The sequence below is a fragment of the Triturus cristatus genome, chromosome 6 (assembly GCF_964204655.1).
Source record: "Triturus cristatus chromosome 6, aTriCri1.1, whole genome shotgun sequence".
In the NCBI taxonomy this organism is placed as follows: domain Eukaryota; kingdom Metazoa; phylum Chordata; class Amphibia; order Caudata; family Salamandridae; genus Triturus; species Triturus cristatus.
Window position 1 is genome coordinate 186,487,485 of NC_140589.1, and position 18,205 is coordinate 186,505,689.

The 18,205-nt window shown below is 42.0% G+C and overlaps 1 protein-coding gene across 13 annotated transcripts in view; it reads left to right on the top strand.

The window, feature by feature from the left end:
• Positions 1 to 18,205, top strand: part of LOC146816606 (cysteine-rich venom protein-like) — a 304,761-nt gene that overhangs the window by 258,681 nt on the left and 27,875 nt on the right. For all 13 annotated transcript variants that reach the window (XM_085610456.1, XM_085610466.1, XM_085610460.1 and 10 more), the window contains 3 exons: positions 7,379 to 7,524; positions 9,442 to 9,527; positions 11,439 to 11,527. In XM_085610456.1, coding sequence (XP_085466582.1) covers positions 7,379 to 7,524; positions 9,442 to 9,527; positions 11,439 to 11,527 — 321 coding nt within the window. The remainder of the gene's footprint in view (positions 1 to 7,378; positions 7,525 to 9,441; positions 9,528 to 11,438; positions 11,528 to 18,205) is intronic.

The window sequence follows — 18,205 nt, forward strand, 5'->3', positions numbered from 1 at the left end:
TCTCTGTGATACAACGGCCCCTATAGCGTCGTCGGACGCGTCCGCCTCCACTATAAAATGAACATCTGTCTGCGGGTGCCTTATTATAGGAGCAGATGTGAACTTTGTTTTCAGAAGTTCAAACGCCGCAGTGGCCTCCGTTGTCCACAAGAAAGGCACTCCTTTACGAAGCAGCCGGGTTATGGGTACCGCAATGTGAGAGAAATCTTGTATGAATCGGCGGTAGTAATTAGCAAACCCTAAAAAGCACTGAACATCCCGCACTGAACTTGGAGTGGGCCAATCATGGATCACTTGTACCTTCCGTTCAGACATACTTAATCCCTCCGGATTCAGAATCACTCCCGAAAACTCTACAGTGGTTACCCCAAACTCCATTTGCTGAGCTTACAAAACAAGCGGTTGGCCCTTAATTTCTCCAATACCAAGATGACATGACGTGAGTGATCCTCCACTGCCGCTGAGTATATCAATATATCATCAATGTAGACTACTACAAAGATGTCCATATACTCTCTCAGCACCTCATTTAAAAAAAACTGAAAAGCCGCCGGGGCATTACAGAGCCCGAACGGCATCACCAGGTATTCATACAGCCCAAAACGGGTCTTAAACGCCGTTTTCCACTCGTCCCCCTGTCTGACACGTACTAAATGATATGCCCCACGGAGGTCTAGCTGGGTATAGATAACCGCTTCTCGCACTTGATCCAACAGGACACTGATTAGTGGCAACGGATACCTGTTCCTTACTGTATTTTTATTTAGCGTCCGATAATCGCAACACGCCCTCAATTCCCCGTTAGCTTTTGCTATGAAAAAGAGCGGCGCCGCCGCAGGGGAGCGGGAAGGTCTAATGAACCCCAAAGCCAGGTAACGATCTAGATATTCTCTTTGGTGGTGTGTTTCTGGTTCTGACAATGCATATACTCTGCAGGTGGGGATGACCGCCCCGTCCACCAAGTCTATCCGGCAATCAAACCTATGCGCGGGGAGGCGTTCCGCCTGCGTCTTGTTGCAGACATCGGCATAACTGGCGTACTCCACCGGTAGTTCCACATCTTTTTCTGCAGCTGTTGCTATGCAAAAAGGGAATGTCAGAGCGAGGGCCTGAGATTGATGTTCCCGCAGACACTGTTCTGCACACCCTACCGAAAGAAACCTCACGGTTCTTTCTTGCCAATCCACTGTTGGATTGTGACAGACAAACCACGGCATCCTCAGGATGACTTCGTATTGCGGTGCCTCTATCACATTCAACTCAATCTCTTCCAGGTGTTGTCTGGTTCCGTCCCTTATGGTCATTTTTAGGTTCTCGGTGTGGAGAGTGATCCTCCCAGATTTCAAGGGTTCACCATCTACCGCAAGAACCTCCTCTGGGGACTTCCGAGGCACTACCCCTATTGATAGCAAGCTTACCAGCCCGCTATCAATGAAGTTGCTGGTGGCGCCCGAATCAAGCATCGCTAGCACCTGGTGTACTTGCGTACCTACTTCCAATCCGGCTTGCAACACTATATGAACTTCTGTGTCTGTAGACCTGGTAGTAGCTAGAGAAGGTATTTTCCACACCGTGTTCGCCGGTGCCAAAGGCGAGACCAGTTCGGGGGTACTCGCCTCTTTTCCCATGGTCGATACAGCTGCCCTTTTCCTCTATAGGGCGCTGATGGGGATCTGGGCTTGGAGGGGCATTCGCGTACGTAATGCCCTCTTTTCCCACAATACATGCATAGCCCCAGGGTGCGGCGGCTTTCCCTTTCCGCCCGAGATAAAGGAGCTCGAAGGGCCCCTACCTCCATTGGTTCACTAGCAAGGGGTGATGGGGTCTGCTCTTTTTGAGAATACCTGGAAGTACCCCCGCTCCCTTGGTACCTGTTTCCCCCTCTTTCTGCCATGCAACCATCCAGTCTCAAGACTAGATTCATCAAAGCCGCGCATGTGGTAGGTTGGGGATCTATCTGAGCCGCCACATCCTTTAACTCATCACATAACCCCTGACAGTACAAGGACATACGTTTTTTTTCTGGCCACGAAGCCTCAGCTACTAACCGGTTAAATGAGGTGAGATAGGTCACCAGATCATTCTTCCCTTGCCGCAAGGAGAGCAACTCTCTGTAGTGGAGAAGTGTGGCTCACTGGTTAGAGTAGGCAGACCTGGAAGCAGAGGTCAGCCTGGGACCAGGGTTCAATTCCCGGCTCGGCTGGGTCTTGAGTCCATAAATTGTCCATGGACTCGATAATTCTCGCTCCAGTGCATACTCGATTCATGGGTTCACACTCTGCGACTCTGGGCAATAGCTTGCTTAATCTCCACAATGGCCCCTCGCGGCGGGATGCCTGGCTTTCACCTTGTGGATGCCCTGCTGGGTTATCTCACAGGGGAATACCAGGACGGGTTCCCTAAGCAAGCGCTTAGAGACCGGTTGGTGATTTGCGCTATATAAATATCTGCACAATTACAATTACTAAAAGTGGTGGTTCGCCTATCAAACACCCCTTCAAAAGCGGTTCTAAAGGCGTCCCAGTCCGACAGGATGACGTCGTTGTTCCTAACTAAGGGGACCGCCCAAGACGCTGCGTCTCCCACCAGGTAGGAAATAGCGAAATCCACCCTAGAGTGATTTGTAGGGAAGGAAGAGGGTTTGCAGGAGAAATGCAACATGACCTGGGTAAGAAATATTTGAATTTTCTGCGGGTCCCCAGCATATCTCTCTGGGCTAGCCAAAGGTAGAGGCGGAGGCACCGTCACATGAATCTGTTGGACACTTGGTGCAGCAGCATCTAAAGGGTCACGGGTTAGCCTATCCACCCTGTCTCTCAAGGTTGCTGTCTCTACTCGCGATGCCACTAGTTACTGCTGGACTAAGGCCAGTGCCTGCACTACATCCTCCAAGGAGGCCATATCCTACACCCCCGGACCAGGGAGGAGCACCTACCGTGGGTGCGTTATTCTGTCAAGTTTACAGAGCTCCTGAGGATACGGGCGATGCTATATATGTCCACCTCCTGATATCCCCGGACTCCAACCAAAGGTTACAGAGCCCAGAGGTGATCAGGCGAGGGAAAGGAGGGGGGAAGGGTCAGCAGGGACAAGAATCTGTAAAGACAAAAGAAGACATATTCACACAAGGCTGATATATACAGTCTACTCTCTTAAGGTCTCACTATTAATTATCATTACCCTTTGTCTGCCTTCTGCCATGCCTTGTAATACCACCATCAGAGATTCCGCTCTCAGCAGTACTCATTCATGACCCATGTACACTGGTTCTCCTTGTGCATCCAAAAGAACCAATCCCTAGATAGTTTGAGCCTAGTCAATCCTTAAGGAGGAGCAGAGGTCTTCCCTCAGACCATTACTCCCATTGGAAACAAACAATCCCCCCAAAGTAAATGTATTCAAAAGTAACCAAGGATGGCTTCCACGGCTATTGCACCGCCGCCTGATCACATCCACGATGTAGCGCTCCTTCACCGGGTGAGGATCAACACGCTAAGTTTCTTTATAGTCCTTCGGTGGTCCGTTGATTTTCTTTCCCTGCCGAGCCCGACAAAGATCCTAGAATACCCTTCTACTGGACTCCTCCGAGCCTTTCAATCCTGAGTGTCTGCTTTTTCAGGAAGTTCTCCGCATCACCCGTGCTCCAGCCGGGCTTAAGTTCGCTCCTTTGAGCCTTGCCAAATCTCTTGCTCCTCCGAGCACTGAGGAATCTCTGAAAACAAGGAACGGCTCTTCCGAGCCGTCAAATGTGCATAGGTAAAAAGTGAGCCTACCGATGGGGGGGTCGCGGCTGCCACGGGGCTGTCCGAGGGTTCGTGCTCAGCCGAGCATAAACGGAACCGCTCACCTGTTTGCCGTTAAACGCCTCCTTCTCCGGGAATTTTCTCAGTGGTAACACCGAGGCCAGGATCGACGGTGTTGTCTTCGGGTCCGCTGAATTCAAAATAACGCACGCCTCCTGCCGTGCGTGTCGTCCTAATATAGACGCCCACTTCCTGGTTCTAGTGCTGATGGGACATGTAGTTCCTACACGCTCGGTAGGCGCTTCGGACCTTGATTCCTCACAGCTATGGTCGGGCCTGCCCTTGGCAATAACACGTTCTGAGTTGTGGGTGGAGAGGCAGCACTTTGAGAGTGATATAGGTGCATTCCCCATGCAGCACCTGTGGAAGTTGCACAGGAGGACCCTGGAACAATGAGCCCCACCAGGGCCTATGGAAGTGATGGCTAGTAGGAAAATTAATTCTGCATCATGGTTAGAGAGGCATTGCTTTGAGCATGATGTCAGATCCTCCCCCTTACAGAAACTGTGAAAGTTGCACAGTACCCTGGGAAATTAAGTCTCATCAGGGCTTGAGGAAGTGCTGGTGAGTAGGAAAATGTGTCATGGAGTAATTTGTTACTGTTTTGGATCCCTGTTTGGGTGGACTTGCTGCTTTGTGGGTGCCTACATGTCCCTCCCAAACCCCCTGCCTGTTCCTTCCTAAACCCCTCCTTATACCTTCTTGTCACCCTCCCATTTACTAGTAAGTATTCTACAACTTACAGCCACTCCCTCTTTCCCTCTTACATTTGCTACTAAAATGTATACGTGTGTGGAGGCTCCGGAGTCAGGTGTAGATATCCACACAGAAAAAGACAGAAGAGGCAGAGGCAAAAACTATGCAGGTAGGTTTGTGAATAACATTTTGTAGTTCATTTGTAATACCATTATAGTACTGAAGCACATACTACAAAACGCATTTGTTGAATATGCCCCTATGTGTTCAAGATAGCTCAGCATGCTTCAGTTCCTAAATGGCCCTTGCATGGTCTCAAATTAAATCTGTAAGGTTGGCACCCCTCTTTTTTCCCACTAATATATGGAACCTTAAATGAGTTAATAGTTACGATATTGGCCACTGGTCTCCTGTCCAGCACATAGATGCATTACATCTGAATTTATTAAAACTTCTGAAGCTTAAAGTTTGTCCACCGCCGCTTTGCCTAAGGCTTCAGACTTTATTTTACATTTCTCAATGTCATACAATCAGCAGAGTATGCAAGGAACCCCCTTCTATTCCATCACAAATTACTTTAAACATAAGGAGTAATTTGTTTACAAATTTCTAATGACTATAACCTCACTCACCCTAACAACCCTCAATATTTGCTTCAATGTATGCTCTCATAATGTGGAAAGCCAACTGGACATAGGACTCAACTGAAGCTTTCCTGAGTTGTAAAATTACAGTCAGCCAAGACTGGAGATGATGCAGTGTCAACCTCCAACTGTCTCATTTGAGTGGAGTTTAGAGGTGAGTCAGTGGGTCTTACCTTTGTTTGTAAAGAGGGTCATGTGTGCATAAATCTATCACTCTTCCCTGTTCCCAGTAGACTTTGCCTAGGAATGTAAGTCATTATGGTAAGCGGATTCTCCAGTCAAACTTTATGTTTGCTGTAGAACAAACTGACACTTGTCATTTCATTACTCCCCTTGGGTCACATGAATGAACAAGGCAATTTTCGAGTTCCTAATTGCGACTTTTAGTGACTTGCAATTATGAATTTGCAAAATGCAGTGTACTAATGTATCTCAGACAAATTTAGCGATTCCAAATGGGATCACAATTTACCTGCCTCATCAATATTCAAGAAGTAGGTAGAAATTTGGGACCAATTGTGAATTGCTAAAAACAGAGGAATGGTAGCCTGTTGGGGACAGCAGACCACCATATATGTGTTTGCTTTTAAATAAAGCAACTTACTTTTAGAAATGCAGCCTGCTTTCCTTAAAGGAAACAAGATGCATTCCAAAAAGAAAACTGAAACGTTTCTGTTTCATTTTTTAAAGAGCAGGCAGTGGTCCAAGGGACCACTGCCTGCTCTTAAAAAATGCTTTCTCTACCATCTACAAAGGGGAAGGGGTCCAATGGGGTCCCCTTCCCATTTACGACTGGCTTACCACCTACTTGAAGTAGGCAATAAACTGTGATTGTTGTGCAACTACATTCTGGCCTTAAAATATTCATACATCCCCCTGCAGCACGCTGTTATGAAGGGATGCCCTTGTACGCCCCTTCCTAATACCAACTCGCACTCCTATTTTGCGAGTCGATAATAGGTCATCAACTCACAAAATAGGGTTAGTACATATCAAAAGGCATTTTAGCGGGTCCAAAAGGCCCAATTCTCCATTAGCAACCACTAAAACTGGTCTTACATGGGGCCCCTACTGCCTCTCAGCAAAAATCCAAGATGCACTTTTTGCATTTTTGTAAAGAAGCCGGTACCCTCTGATTAGATCATTTTCATAAAATAGGATTAACTGTAACATTCCTGTTCATGAAAGTTGTAAACATATTGATCTGGTTAATATTACAGTAAAATCAATTCAGCTTTTGCATCACTGGCTGAGAATTAAAAATTCGCTAAGAGCATATTGCTTATATATGAATCTAATGACACCATCAGACTTTGTTTGCTTTGGAGACATTCTTTAACATGTTAATCTCAGAATATTACACGACAGCAAACGTTTAGCTCATAGTCTGAGCAGCCATCAAATCTATAGCAGATATGTGACTTTGGACAACTTTAACATGACCCTGAAAAGTTAGACGTTTAACCAGGGAAAAATTAATAAACTCGCATATTAGTAGCACAGAAAAATGGCGCGTCACTTCATTCCTAATCCCCTAGTAAATAGTACATATGCATTGTTTCACAGGAAAATCTTTCTAGGAAACAGCCGATACTTTAAAATCGTATGTAAGCAATATGTACTTATTGGTTTTTGTACCAATCAGTCCAGTTAACATGCTTTAAAAGGAAATGTACTTGTTAATTTACAATTGAAAAATCAGTTGAATATCCACTCATGTGTTTGGTTTTACATAAAATTCTTTGTAAAAGTAGGAAATTAAAGTTTATTGTGACTCCTATTTCATAGCAAATGTGCTTACTTTTTTAAATTTTAGATGATTATCTTTTCAAACTTGTTTTCTGTACACGGAACAGGACATCCATGAACCATTGAATCACATGAACCCCCTGAACCTTCACCTGTTGTTACTTAGATTTTTGCATGAAAGCCAGGGCTGCATGCATGCATAGCTAAATTAAGGGTCGGTATCTAAAACATTGTGCTTTGTAATTTAAACAGAGTAGTAAAATATATTGTTGTCATATGATGCAGAATTGTAGCTTTTCATGTTTGTGCGCGTTTTACGGATTGAAATTCTGCTGCTGGTATATTTTCGCGTGGTTCCGGTTGCGAGCTTCAGACACTGCATGCTTCTGACTTCCTTGTTCAGGCTGCTTCCTGCAATGTTGTAGTATTACATATTCTTACACCATTCATACAATTAAGTCATTTAATATGCTTTGCATTTTTAAGCAAGTGTTTGTGGTGAAACCGTGCACAAAACAAGGACTCCCATCTCATGGAGAGAAGTAATTAACAAGTGGTACAAAGAAGAGGAGAATTTTATATATGGTTCTGGGGAAAGATTCCCTAATGCACAATATGGACATTATACTCAGGTAAGAAACCTCAACTCGGTTATCGTATGAATTACACCTGTGTGACGTGTGATCTAACCTTACTTCTACCTGCTTTCTGAAGATGTTTTAGACATTTTCTCAAGTTCATGAAAGCTATGGAGGAAGAGACGTTTTAAAAGAAATCATACGAAAAATATTTTGTAGTGTTGACAAGAATCCGCCAAGTTGTGTAGTTCACAGGGTGATTTATTGAAGTAGAGCCAAATCACTACAATGTGTACAAAGGGCCCAGGAGATCTTCATGACTGACCCATTGTTCAAACAGACACATATAAGGTTCCAATAAAGAACTCACAAGGAACCAATGGCCTTACAATCGATCATTATATCATATAACAAAGGACAGCAATGAAGTTGATCTACAAATGCCACTTACCATTATTAGAACATTGGAATGTAGAGCACTCCATTGTAGACAATGGAGTGCTCCGTGCTTCTACGGGTCGGTAAAGGACCGCAGAGCAACATTCCAATGTTTTACAAAAGCCTCTCGAAGCTTTATTTGAACATTCTGCCCTCTAGTGGCAGAATGTTCTAATAGCCTTATAGCCCTTCGTAGCAGGGCTATACCGCTATTAAAGTCCCGCTGCTTGTGTTAAAGTCCCTCGCCTTCGGCTCGGGCCTTTAACGCTGCAGCGGGCCTTTAATAGCCGGTATAGCCCGATACAGCGGGCTATAATGCTATATTAGTAAGGTTTGTGAGAAACGTTCTCAGCAAAACCTGCTTTTGCAAGATGATTTTCCCGTGAAAATATGATTACATAAGAACTATTAGAACACTGGAATGTTGGAAGCTCCATTGAAAACAATGGAGTGCTCCGGGCTTATAATGACTGGTATAAGCCCAGAGCTGCAACATTCCAATGCTTCTTTGTGGCTGTGAACAAAAGCTTCAGGGAGCCTAAGGGGATTTCAATCCCCTCGCGCTCCCTGAAGCCTTTGTTTAAAACAGTCTGCCCTCTAGTGGTTTTTATTTTTTCATGTATTCATTTATTTTTAAGAATTACACCACAAGTACCTGGAAAAACATTTCCATAAGAAATGAACCTTCAAGTTGCACATGGAGGTTTGTGGGTAACCAGGTGGTTAGGGTTGCCTGAATGCAGGTTGCAAGTTGATACATATATGCAAAGGACAGAGGAGAGGTAGGTTGGGGTAGAGCCAATTAAGGCAATGAAAACCAGTATCAGAGCCTAATTTAGCCAGCACGTGTAATGATAATTGTAGGTTGGAATGTGCTTAGGAAGATTATAAAGGGTGGTTGTGGCAAAGTAATGTGACATGTAGTGAGCAGAGAAAGAGCAAAGTGGGAGAACCACCAGAAGGAGAGGACAAGTGAGAGGACAAGTGTGGAAATTAGAGGTTTGACGTCTCAGAATTGGGGTTTAGTACATTAGAAAGAAGCTAGTGCACACATGGCTTCAATAAAAATGAAACAGCAGTATGAGATAACGTGCACCTGGATGCAACAACAATAGACTTGGACAGACATAATGCAGCAACAGCACTATGCAAGCAGGGGTAAACAAGGAGACCATACAACATGTCTAGTGGAATGCAGGGGCTGACAGCCTTCTCTGCTATGAAGTCTACCACCTATAGATGTTTGAGGTTGTTAAATGTATGTTGTGATATGTTATGTGACCTCGGGATCAGACTTTCCAAACGATTTGTACAGGTCATTCATTAGCATCTTTTTCAAATGTGCAACTATTTCTATTTTGCAAACCTATTTTGTGTGATAGTTTAGACAGTTAGAAAAACGTTCTATTATCAAAGACCCTCTTTCAAGCCTGGTTTTATTAATCTATTGGAAAAAAAAAGAAATTCGATGCAGAATGTAATGCACGTGTACAATGGCAATACCATTTAGTGTCTGTTTTTTCGCAATTGCAGCTTGTTTGGGCCTTGTCTTATAAGGTTGGATGCACAGTGGCGTTGTGCAACATAGACTACACGTATTCTTGCAATTTCTGTCCTGGGTGAGTGTTGCCAAAATACAACGGTGATCCTATAACGTAACTTTATTATTAGTAAAACATGTACCTAGCAACTTTAGTTAATGGTATAGTTTCTCAATTACGTAATTGTTTTCGGACATCCATGCTCACGTGTTGATGTCTCCATGCACATCATAAGTAACTATTGTGTGTACATATTTGTGAGAATGCTGGCAATAATGTGCGGAAGTGCATATTAGGACTAAGTTTGATTTATTGGTCTGATAACCTCCTTATCCACAGGGTTTCCGAACAGGTGGATGCGAATAATACACAGGATAATTGAAAATGTACAAACATACACAATCTATACATAAAGGTTTTGAAGAAGCCAATGGATTATATTGAATTGAACGTTGAAGGTCCCACTTTTTACTCATTGGTCTGCTTGAATGAGCGAATATGAATATATGTTTTTTACAATGGGATTTCGTTTTATATTTTCCTCATGTATATTTTGAGGGAAATTATCCCAATTGTATGGTAATTGCATGAAGTCCTGCACAAATAAACAATCAAGATTGCAAAGTGCAGTGTCATCAGCAGGTCCAATACCATAGTTGGATACAAACAATCAGAATACCTTCCCAGAAGAGCATATATAGGACTCACATTTAACTTGCTTGATTTTAAACATGGTTTGAAATACCCACGCAACTCCCATGAAATGACTTTCCACGGCAGAGTAACTCAACACAGTGATTTGTGCTGCGTTTCATTACTCAAGATTTTTGAAGCCAAAGTGTCTTTGCGTGGCTTCAAAAATCTGACCTAAGGTTTGAGTAGCTCTTGCACCACGCAACATCAAAGGTCAAAAATGTGGCCCTATATGTTAAGCTTGAAAAAGTAATTTCACTATGCAAACCATGGATTTCCCATGGAATGTCAACGCTATGGATACATTTTTTGTGTCAACTAAGAACTGTAAAGGGAATTGAAAGCTTCCTTGCTATTGCTAATTTGTTTGAATGACTATTACAAATTATAATATGCTGGGATAGATGTGGACCCATTTGAAACAAAATATGTGAAGACATGGTGAAAAGAAGAATCAGCTATGAATTGAGGCTTGTTTTAGTTCTGCTCTGTTCTACAACAATCTATCACAAATTGATACCTCAAACTTTGTAATATCATCTGTTTTGTCACGTGGATGGATAGAAGGATTTAGAGTATGGATAGAAGGGTTTAGAGTATGGATAGAAGGATTTAGAGTATGGATAGAAGGGTTTAGTCAACCAATGAGCAACTCTTCCACCACGAACGCATGGCTGTTGAAACTAAAATACTTATGTCTCTGGTGAGTCCCTATGGAAGATAAATAATAACTTTTCAAAAATAATGTCTGATCATGAGCTATTAACATAATTAAAGATGTGTCAATCAAGGGCAGGCCTTTTAATGTTTTTCCTATTATAGTTTAATATTGCAATTATCTTTCATCCAGGCAATATGATTGCAGAATCTGGAGCCATGCCTCAACCTAAGTTTTAGAAACATGTGCAGTACTTTCTCGCATCCTTGCTGGTAGCCACAAATTACCACATGTATATGTCGGTGGAAGTTGAGTGGGGAAAAGGTCTGTAATGAGGAAAATGTGCAGAAGTAAAGTGCAGTAAAACCACAGCTACATGTTACTCTTTGTCGGATTACATTATATCCTAAATAAAGGCCTAAAAACAACTAAAGAACAACGATGATCCAGAACCAAATTGTTTAATTTGGGCAATGTAACACACTTTTCATTTTACCAAAACTGACATTTCAGTATATCTATTGCCTTTGGCCTACTAAATGTTACTTAACATTCCCTCCCTCCAAGGAATTTGATATTATTCAATGCTGTTAGTGTGATTGCCCTAACTTTTCACATTTACATTAACAAATGTTTAGGACAAACGATTATTTGAGAGCACACAAGCCATATGAAGAAGGTGTGCCATGCGATGCATGCCCCGACAGCTGTGAGGATGGACTATGCAGTAAGTATCAAAAACTCATTGACAACTTTTAGAGCTCAAACTATGTTATATTTTAAGTCAATTTCAAAATTAGTTGCAGTGCCAACATATTTAAGGTCTAAGGGATTTATTTTTGAATGAGCCCTTATAGCAGAAGTAATTTTCACCATAGCAAGATCATTCATGAGAATAGTTCCTGGGGTACTTGCTAGAACAGTGAGTAGGCATTTGTACATGCTAGTGCGCAGTGTGAGAAGAAACTTTACATGTCATGCAGAGGATATTTATATGGATGGAGAGCTTTAGATGCTCAGTTTGTCTGATAAAAGGAGAAGGATTGCTGTGGGGTAAATCTTAGCAAAGGTGATAAGATGAGGATGTTTTTGTGCTCTGTCAAGCAACTTTGACAAATTTCCTGGCTTAAAAAAAGGTTTGTGAAAATGTCTCTCAGCTGAGTGATGAAGATGGCGCACAATTGGTTCTGGAGAGTATCCCACAGCAGTACCTAAAATAGTGGAAGTATGGGACTCTCAATGTAGCACAAAGTTCCGCACAGTGAAGAGAGTGTGACAGGGAGAGCATAGTGTACAGACATAACACATAAGAGCTTTGAGAGGTCAAGTGTTGAGGTGCCAAGACTGATTCATGTACAAGTATGAGTACCAAATATATGCTTTGAGTTTGAATGCCTAGGTTTGGTGTTGTGGGTGAGACTTTATGAACAATAAAGGCTTGCTTACAATTGTGCAAGAGGGCTATTTCTTACCTAAAGTCCACAATAAATAGAGATATTTTAGGGGAAAATAAATTACCCCTATTTTGAATTGAGCTCTGCAAAATGAGAATTACATGCTGATGTTATTGCTTTTTGCACTGGTACCTTTATCCTTATAAAATCAGAAGGTGTGATGAGCTAAAATCTACCTGGAGAAAACTCCACAGTTGCAGTCTTTATTGCACCAAGTATTTACCAGATGTGGCAAACTCTGTAACCCCTGCACAAAGAGGTGCCTAGGCAGGCAATTACTTTATCAAGAGCTGAAAATTACTATTGGATTGCCAACAATTGCACTGATCTATAGTTATAATAGCAAACTTCTAGAAATCTTGAAAAGGAAAGAAATGTATGCCTTAATGATTTAGTAAGAATGATTCCCAAACAACCAATACATTTCCACCTGCATCACATTTTTGTTCATGCCTTAATACTACATCCTGCATTTTCCTACATGCCTCTGATCAATACCTTTATTATCTTGATACAATGTGAGACAGCCTTATCTCTTCCCTGATGAACCACATTCTGTCAGATTTGCTCCAAACACATAATCCTTGAGCAATCACAAGGTAGGAGTATTTTGCAATTGATCTATTCAGTTACCCAAATATCATAGAGTCTCCTCACAACTTGACCAAACTAAACATAGCATTTCTGTTGTCTTTTTCTGACATGCACTTAAAGCCATGGAAAGCTTAGAGCTTGACTAGTGTTGTTAGGTAGGACTTTCATGTTTGTGTAATCGTTACCAGCTTTGGAATTTCATCACTAACGAGTACCATGGTCCATTATTGCCTCATAAAAAAGAATCCCACCAGAGAGTTAGCCGGTAAAATCAACAAGCTCACCAAAGAAGCAGCGGAAGAAGGCTGGATCTGCAAAAAAAAATAATCAAATTTCAAAATAAAAAAGATTGCAGAATCCCAGTCTTATGTGCCCTCCCCAAAAACCATAAAGATCCAGTCAACCCTCCTGGAAGACCCATTATCTCTGCATGTGGGTCCCTCCTAGAACCATTGGCACACTATATAGATGTTTTCTTAAAGCCATTTTTGACTAACACACAGGCTTACACCAGGGACTCAATGGACATCATCATTAAGGAGGAAGGTCTTCCCTTTGATGAAAGTAAAGAGTATTTATTGACCTTTGATATTGAGGTACTATGCACGAATATCACTCAGGATGATAACATCTACCTTAGAAACTAGACCCCCACCTCATGATATCCCAACCTAATTTTTGGTGTCGCTTGCCACACTATGCCTGAAAAATATTTGTTTTGTATTCAAAGAAGATCTATACCTACAGGCAAAAGTGGTAGCACTGGGGTGTAGCTTCACACCAGAAGTAGCAAGCTTGGTAATGGCCTGCTTCAAAAATAAATGGGATTACAACAACGGAAACCCATACAGAACTAACATTAGACACTGGCTTCGAAAAACATCAGTGATGTACATATGATGTGGGAAGGAGATAAACAAACACTTTTAGCATTCTATGAGAGGCTGAACCAAAGGACAGCTGACCTAAACTTCACTATAGCAAGTTACACTAAGCAAGTTAACTTTTTAGACCTATGGATAATGGGGAAGGAAGGGAAGCTAGAAGTCAGACTCTACACCAAGCCCACTGACTGCAACACCCTGTTACACTTCTCCAGTAGACATACTCAAACCCTTGTGATTTGGACTATTTCTCCGTATCAGGAGAAATTGGTTACATAAGAATGACTACTTTAAGATTGCCAGTATTTTGGTAAACACGTTAGTCAACAGAGGATACCCCAAAAGACTTGTAGCGGCTGCATTTAAGAAAATCTGGTTCACACCTAGAAAGACATTGCTGTTCCTCAAAATACACCAAGAAGGTACCCCTCTCCCTTGTGTTATCACCTACAAACCCAAAGCCAACAAAGTCAGGAACATAATAGAGAGAAACTGGAAGATGTTGACCCCTTTAGAAATACCAAACCTATGCTCTTCTTCGGAAATCGATGCAACTCACATGATCGACTAGTCTAAGCCACTGGCCCAGGCGAAAGGAAGAAAGACCTCAGAGAAATATTATAACTGCCCTTGTCATAGAACACTACAAATGTAATAACTGTTCAGCCTGCCAATTTATTAGCGATACAAAAACAACCACTCTCAATGGCAAGGTACATCGCCAATTGAAGTTCCGCCAATTACAACCCAAAAAACATGATCTATTGCATACAATGCCCATCTGAACTAGTGTACATTAGCCAAATAACCCAATCTGTGACAGCACGAGTATTATAGCACAGATCCAGAGTCAGACTTGCAGTGCAAGGTGTTCCCCTTGTAGAACACTACAGAAATTTCAACAACGCCCTCTGATCAGTACTGTTTGAAGTCCACAGAAACTGCAGAGGAGGGTCCCTCGAGTTGATCTTAAAGAGACAGAAACCAGGATGATGCATTGATTTGGGACAGCCACAAATGGGCTGCACATCTTACATGAGATGTGGGACTTACTCTAACTGAATTTCATGTGACTATATGAGCCAAATTATACCAGAATAATATATGTACTTCCTCGAAATGCACTCTGTTCTGGTTGCACTATGTAACCATATATTTTCAGATGTGTTCTACATGCTAACTGTTAATACAATATGTTTGTAATATTGTTACAATATGTCTGAAATACTTATATATGTATTTTATTTTTGTGCAGCTCTATAAATCAGATGCGCACTACATAGATGGGATTGGCCCATTTTTGCCCAGGTACCAATTGACACCCGTTTTCCAAAAGGCACACCATCATTAGTTGCAAAATACCAAATTAATGATTCCAGCCACATCTCAGCCTCATTGTATCATCGCTTAATCTAACACTGATAGGCACTACCAAGAGTTTTCCTCAGCTGCCAACATGAGGCCTGCACTGCACATCTCCAAGCGGGGAGACACTCCAAGATGTCCGACACTGTTCACTCCCCATCGTGTGACCTGAATGGCATGTCTTTTTAAGCAAGCTCCAACCCCTGAACAATGCGCACCAGTAGATGTTATGTGGTCGCTCTACTAGTGCCGACTAAACCTATGTATTCCTAAATGCACTAGCTACACAAAGACTGGCTCCAACACACGGAGGACTCCACCGCGCAGCCAAACTAATAAGTCCAGCGAGCTCCAAGATTTGCCTCACATGGCACCCCATTCTTCCAGCAACTGCTAACCCTCTGTGAATTATGTTCACAGCTCCCTTCCCTGCCCCACAAAAGCTGACAAAGGTTTTCACTGCTTTTCAGTGCAACCCAATTGCTTACCGTGGCACACTATGCAGCTCTCATTTCCTCATGAGCCTGCTGGGAAGATAACAAAGGTTTTCTCCACTCTGGACTGCAGCCTTGATCCCTGACCAGGTCAGCCACATATGTAAATTCCTGAACGGTGACGCTTAATTATAATTATTGTGCCTCCCATTTGCTTCTCCCCTAGCGCAGGCCAAATGCTGATAATGAGAAACAGCTTTTTCTCCACAGACCCACGCGCATTCACCCTGTGCACCTGGACATCTAAACACCAATAGCCAACAATGCTATCAGGCAACTAAAGTGATTTTCCCAGCAGATAATTTCACTACTGATAATCACATCTACATTAGCTCTTTTATTAAATATGCACCGTGCACTGACTGTCCTGCACGAGGGTCCTAGAGCAATGTGGAACATGCAACACTTCTGCCATAAACTGTAGGCACTTTTAGGACACCAATTTATTGACACTCCCTTTCCAGCTGAATTTCATCATGATAGCTGGGCCTGCATGGGAGCTTGGTCCCTATGGTACAAACAGCTAGTGAACATATTGGTGACATAGTTTTAACCTTTTATATTCCGCTTTGCATGTACTAAGCCCTAAGGTTCCCGTACCTGTTTTTATCTCCAGGCGTACAAAAAAACTTTTTAGCACCTGTAACCATTTTACAATGTACATATTATGTAGCCATTAGGTTGTTGCAGGGATTCGCGGAGTCATGTAACTATGCTTGGGATCGTAGAACCTTAGCAGGCAGGGACTAAGTTATTCTACCACCTGACTACCCATGAGCTTGGACCGACTAGCTATAATGTCTCACTTGTCCTCCTACTTACTCATAGAGGAACAAATGATTAGACGCCAGAACACAACACTCCTGACCATCTCAGGAATCGTGGTTGCCATTTAAACCCTTTCAATAAGATCTGACAGAGACATGAGAAAAGTGTAAAATGTTTTATTTCAACTATTGTGCTTTATTATGCAGTATGCGTGCCACAATACGTAAGAAGATGCCTAACACAAATATTGTCAGCATAGTAAGTAGTCCATTAATCATAAAAGGAGCTATCATTATATAAGACAGGTTAGCCTAACCCCCTCCCCTTCTAAAGAAGCAAAGTGATTATAAATCAGATGATCTCTGGGTGTTTACAGCAGACCCCATACCTTAGCATACACAGATGACATTTCGACATCTCAGGTGCTGTCATAATCTCTTCCCTGGAAAGATCCCTCTACAAGTGTTTCGTTACCTATCTGTGCATACCTATATGAAAAAATGATGTGTTCCAAAACAACAACTGCATTTGCATGTTTTGTCTAGGTGCTAGGGCCTGACCAGATCAGAATAACAAGGGGCATTGTTGTTTGACCCTGTCTACAGTGTTCAGACTTAATCCCAGGAAAGAACAGAAAGCAAAAACAAAGCAGGGTCTGTGTGAAAGTAAAGTTTGGCACAAAGCAAGATACGTTTGTATAGTAATGTGCACAAAGCAGAAACAGTCTGCACTGGACATATGACAAGGTACGTCCTTCTTCCATTGACCTGAAGAGGCCGATAGTAATGAAGTCCGAAATGCAAAGATATTTTCATTTTTACAGGAGCCTTCCAATCTTTTATGCAATAATCAACTTTTTGGACACATACCTAAGAGCAGGTCCTCCATGTGACACCATATAAAGGACTACCTCCTATTTGGACTGCATAGTAAATAAGGAGCACCGGCACATTTCTCAAATCAACTGGAAGACTGAAGCAAGATTCTAGTTGTTACATTTTTTTTGTTGCCTGTAAAATTTCAGCAATTGCTTTCCTTTTCTTTCTTTTCTATGTTTACTTTAATGTTTATTTTTTTTCAAAAATATTTCTTTATTATTATTATTATTAATATTATTATTATATATTTCATTGCAATTATAAAAAAAAACAGCATTATTCACCTGAGCAAAAACCCCAAACCCCCGCACAATATAACCATAATCACATAAAATGACATTTTTACATATTACCATCTTAAAAAAGGGGAAAAACCCAGATTCTCCTGAAATGTAGCTACATAGCTACAAAGAAAGAACACTTCAAATTCTAAAAGTGCACAGTGCAAATCTTTCATAATTCATAATGCAAGATCAGCCACCTTGCCACTACAGCCACCCAGTTCAATCCAATCTATAAGCAGGACACAGCTCGACAACCTACCCTGATCCTCTTTCTTTGAGGAGATTGCCTTTTCGAGATTATCGACTACAAGAACCCAGGCTAACCATTGCTGAAATACAGGTGGGTTAGTATCTATCCTTTGGAAGTGTCAACATTTTTAAAGCTCTTCTACGTTTAGAACATGCCCAGACAAATTGCGACATCAGCTCTTTCTATCTCCTAAACCATATATCCTTGATCTCTATAGGGATCACGCAGAAAAAATATAGAATTTTGGGAGAAATACATTTTAATTACATTAAATCTCCCTGCTAGAGATAAGTGCAAGTTATTCAATCTGCTTAGATCTTTTTTCCCTTTTTCTATAAAGGGGTCTACATTTTCTTTAACAATTACTTCTAAGTCGGAAGAGATGGTTATTCCTAAATATACTGCACTTGTTGCTACACGGTGATCTGATAGCG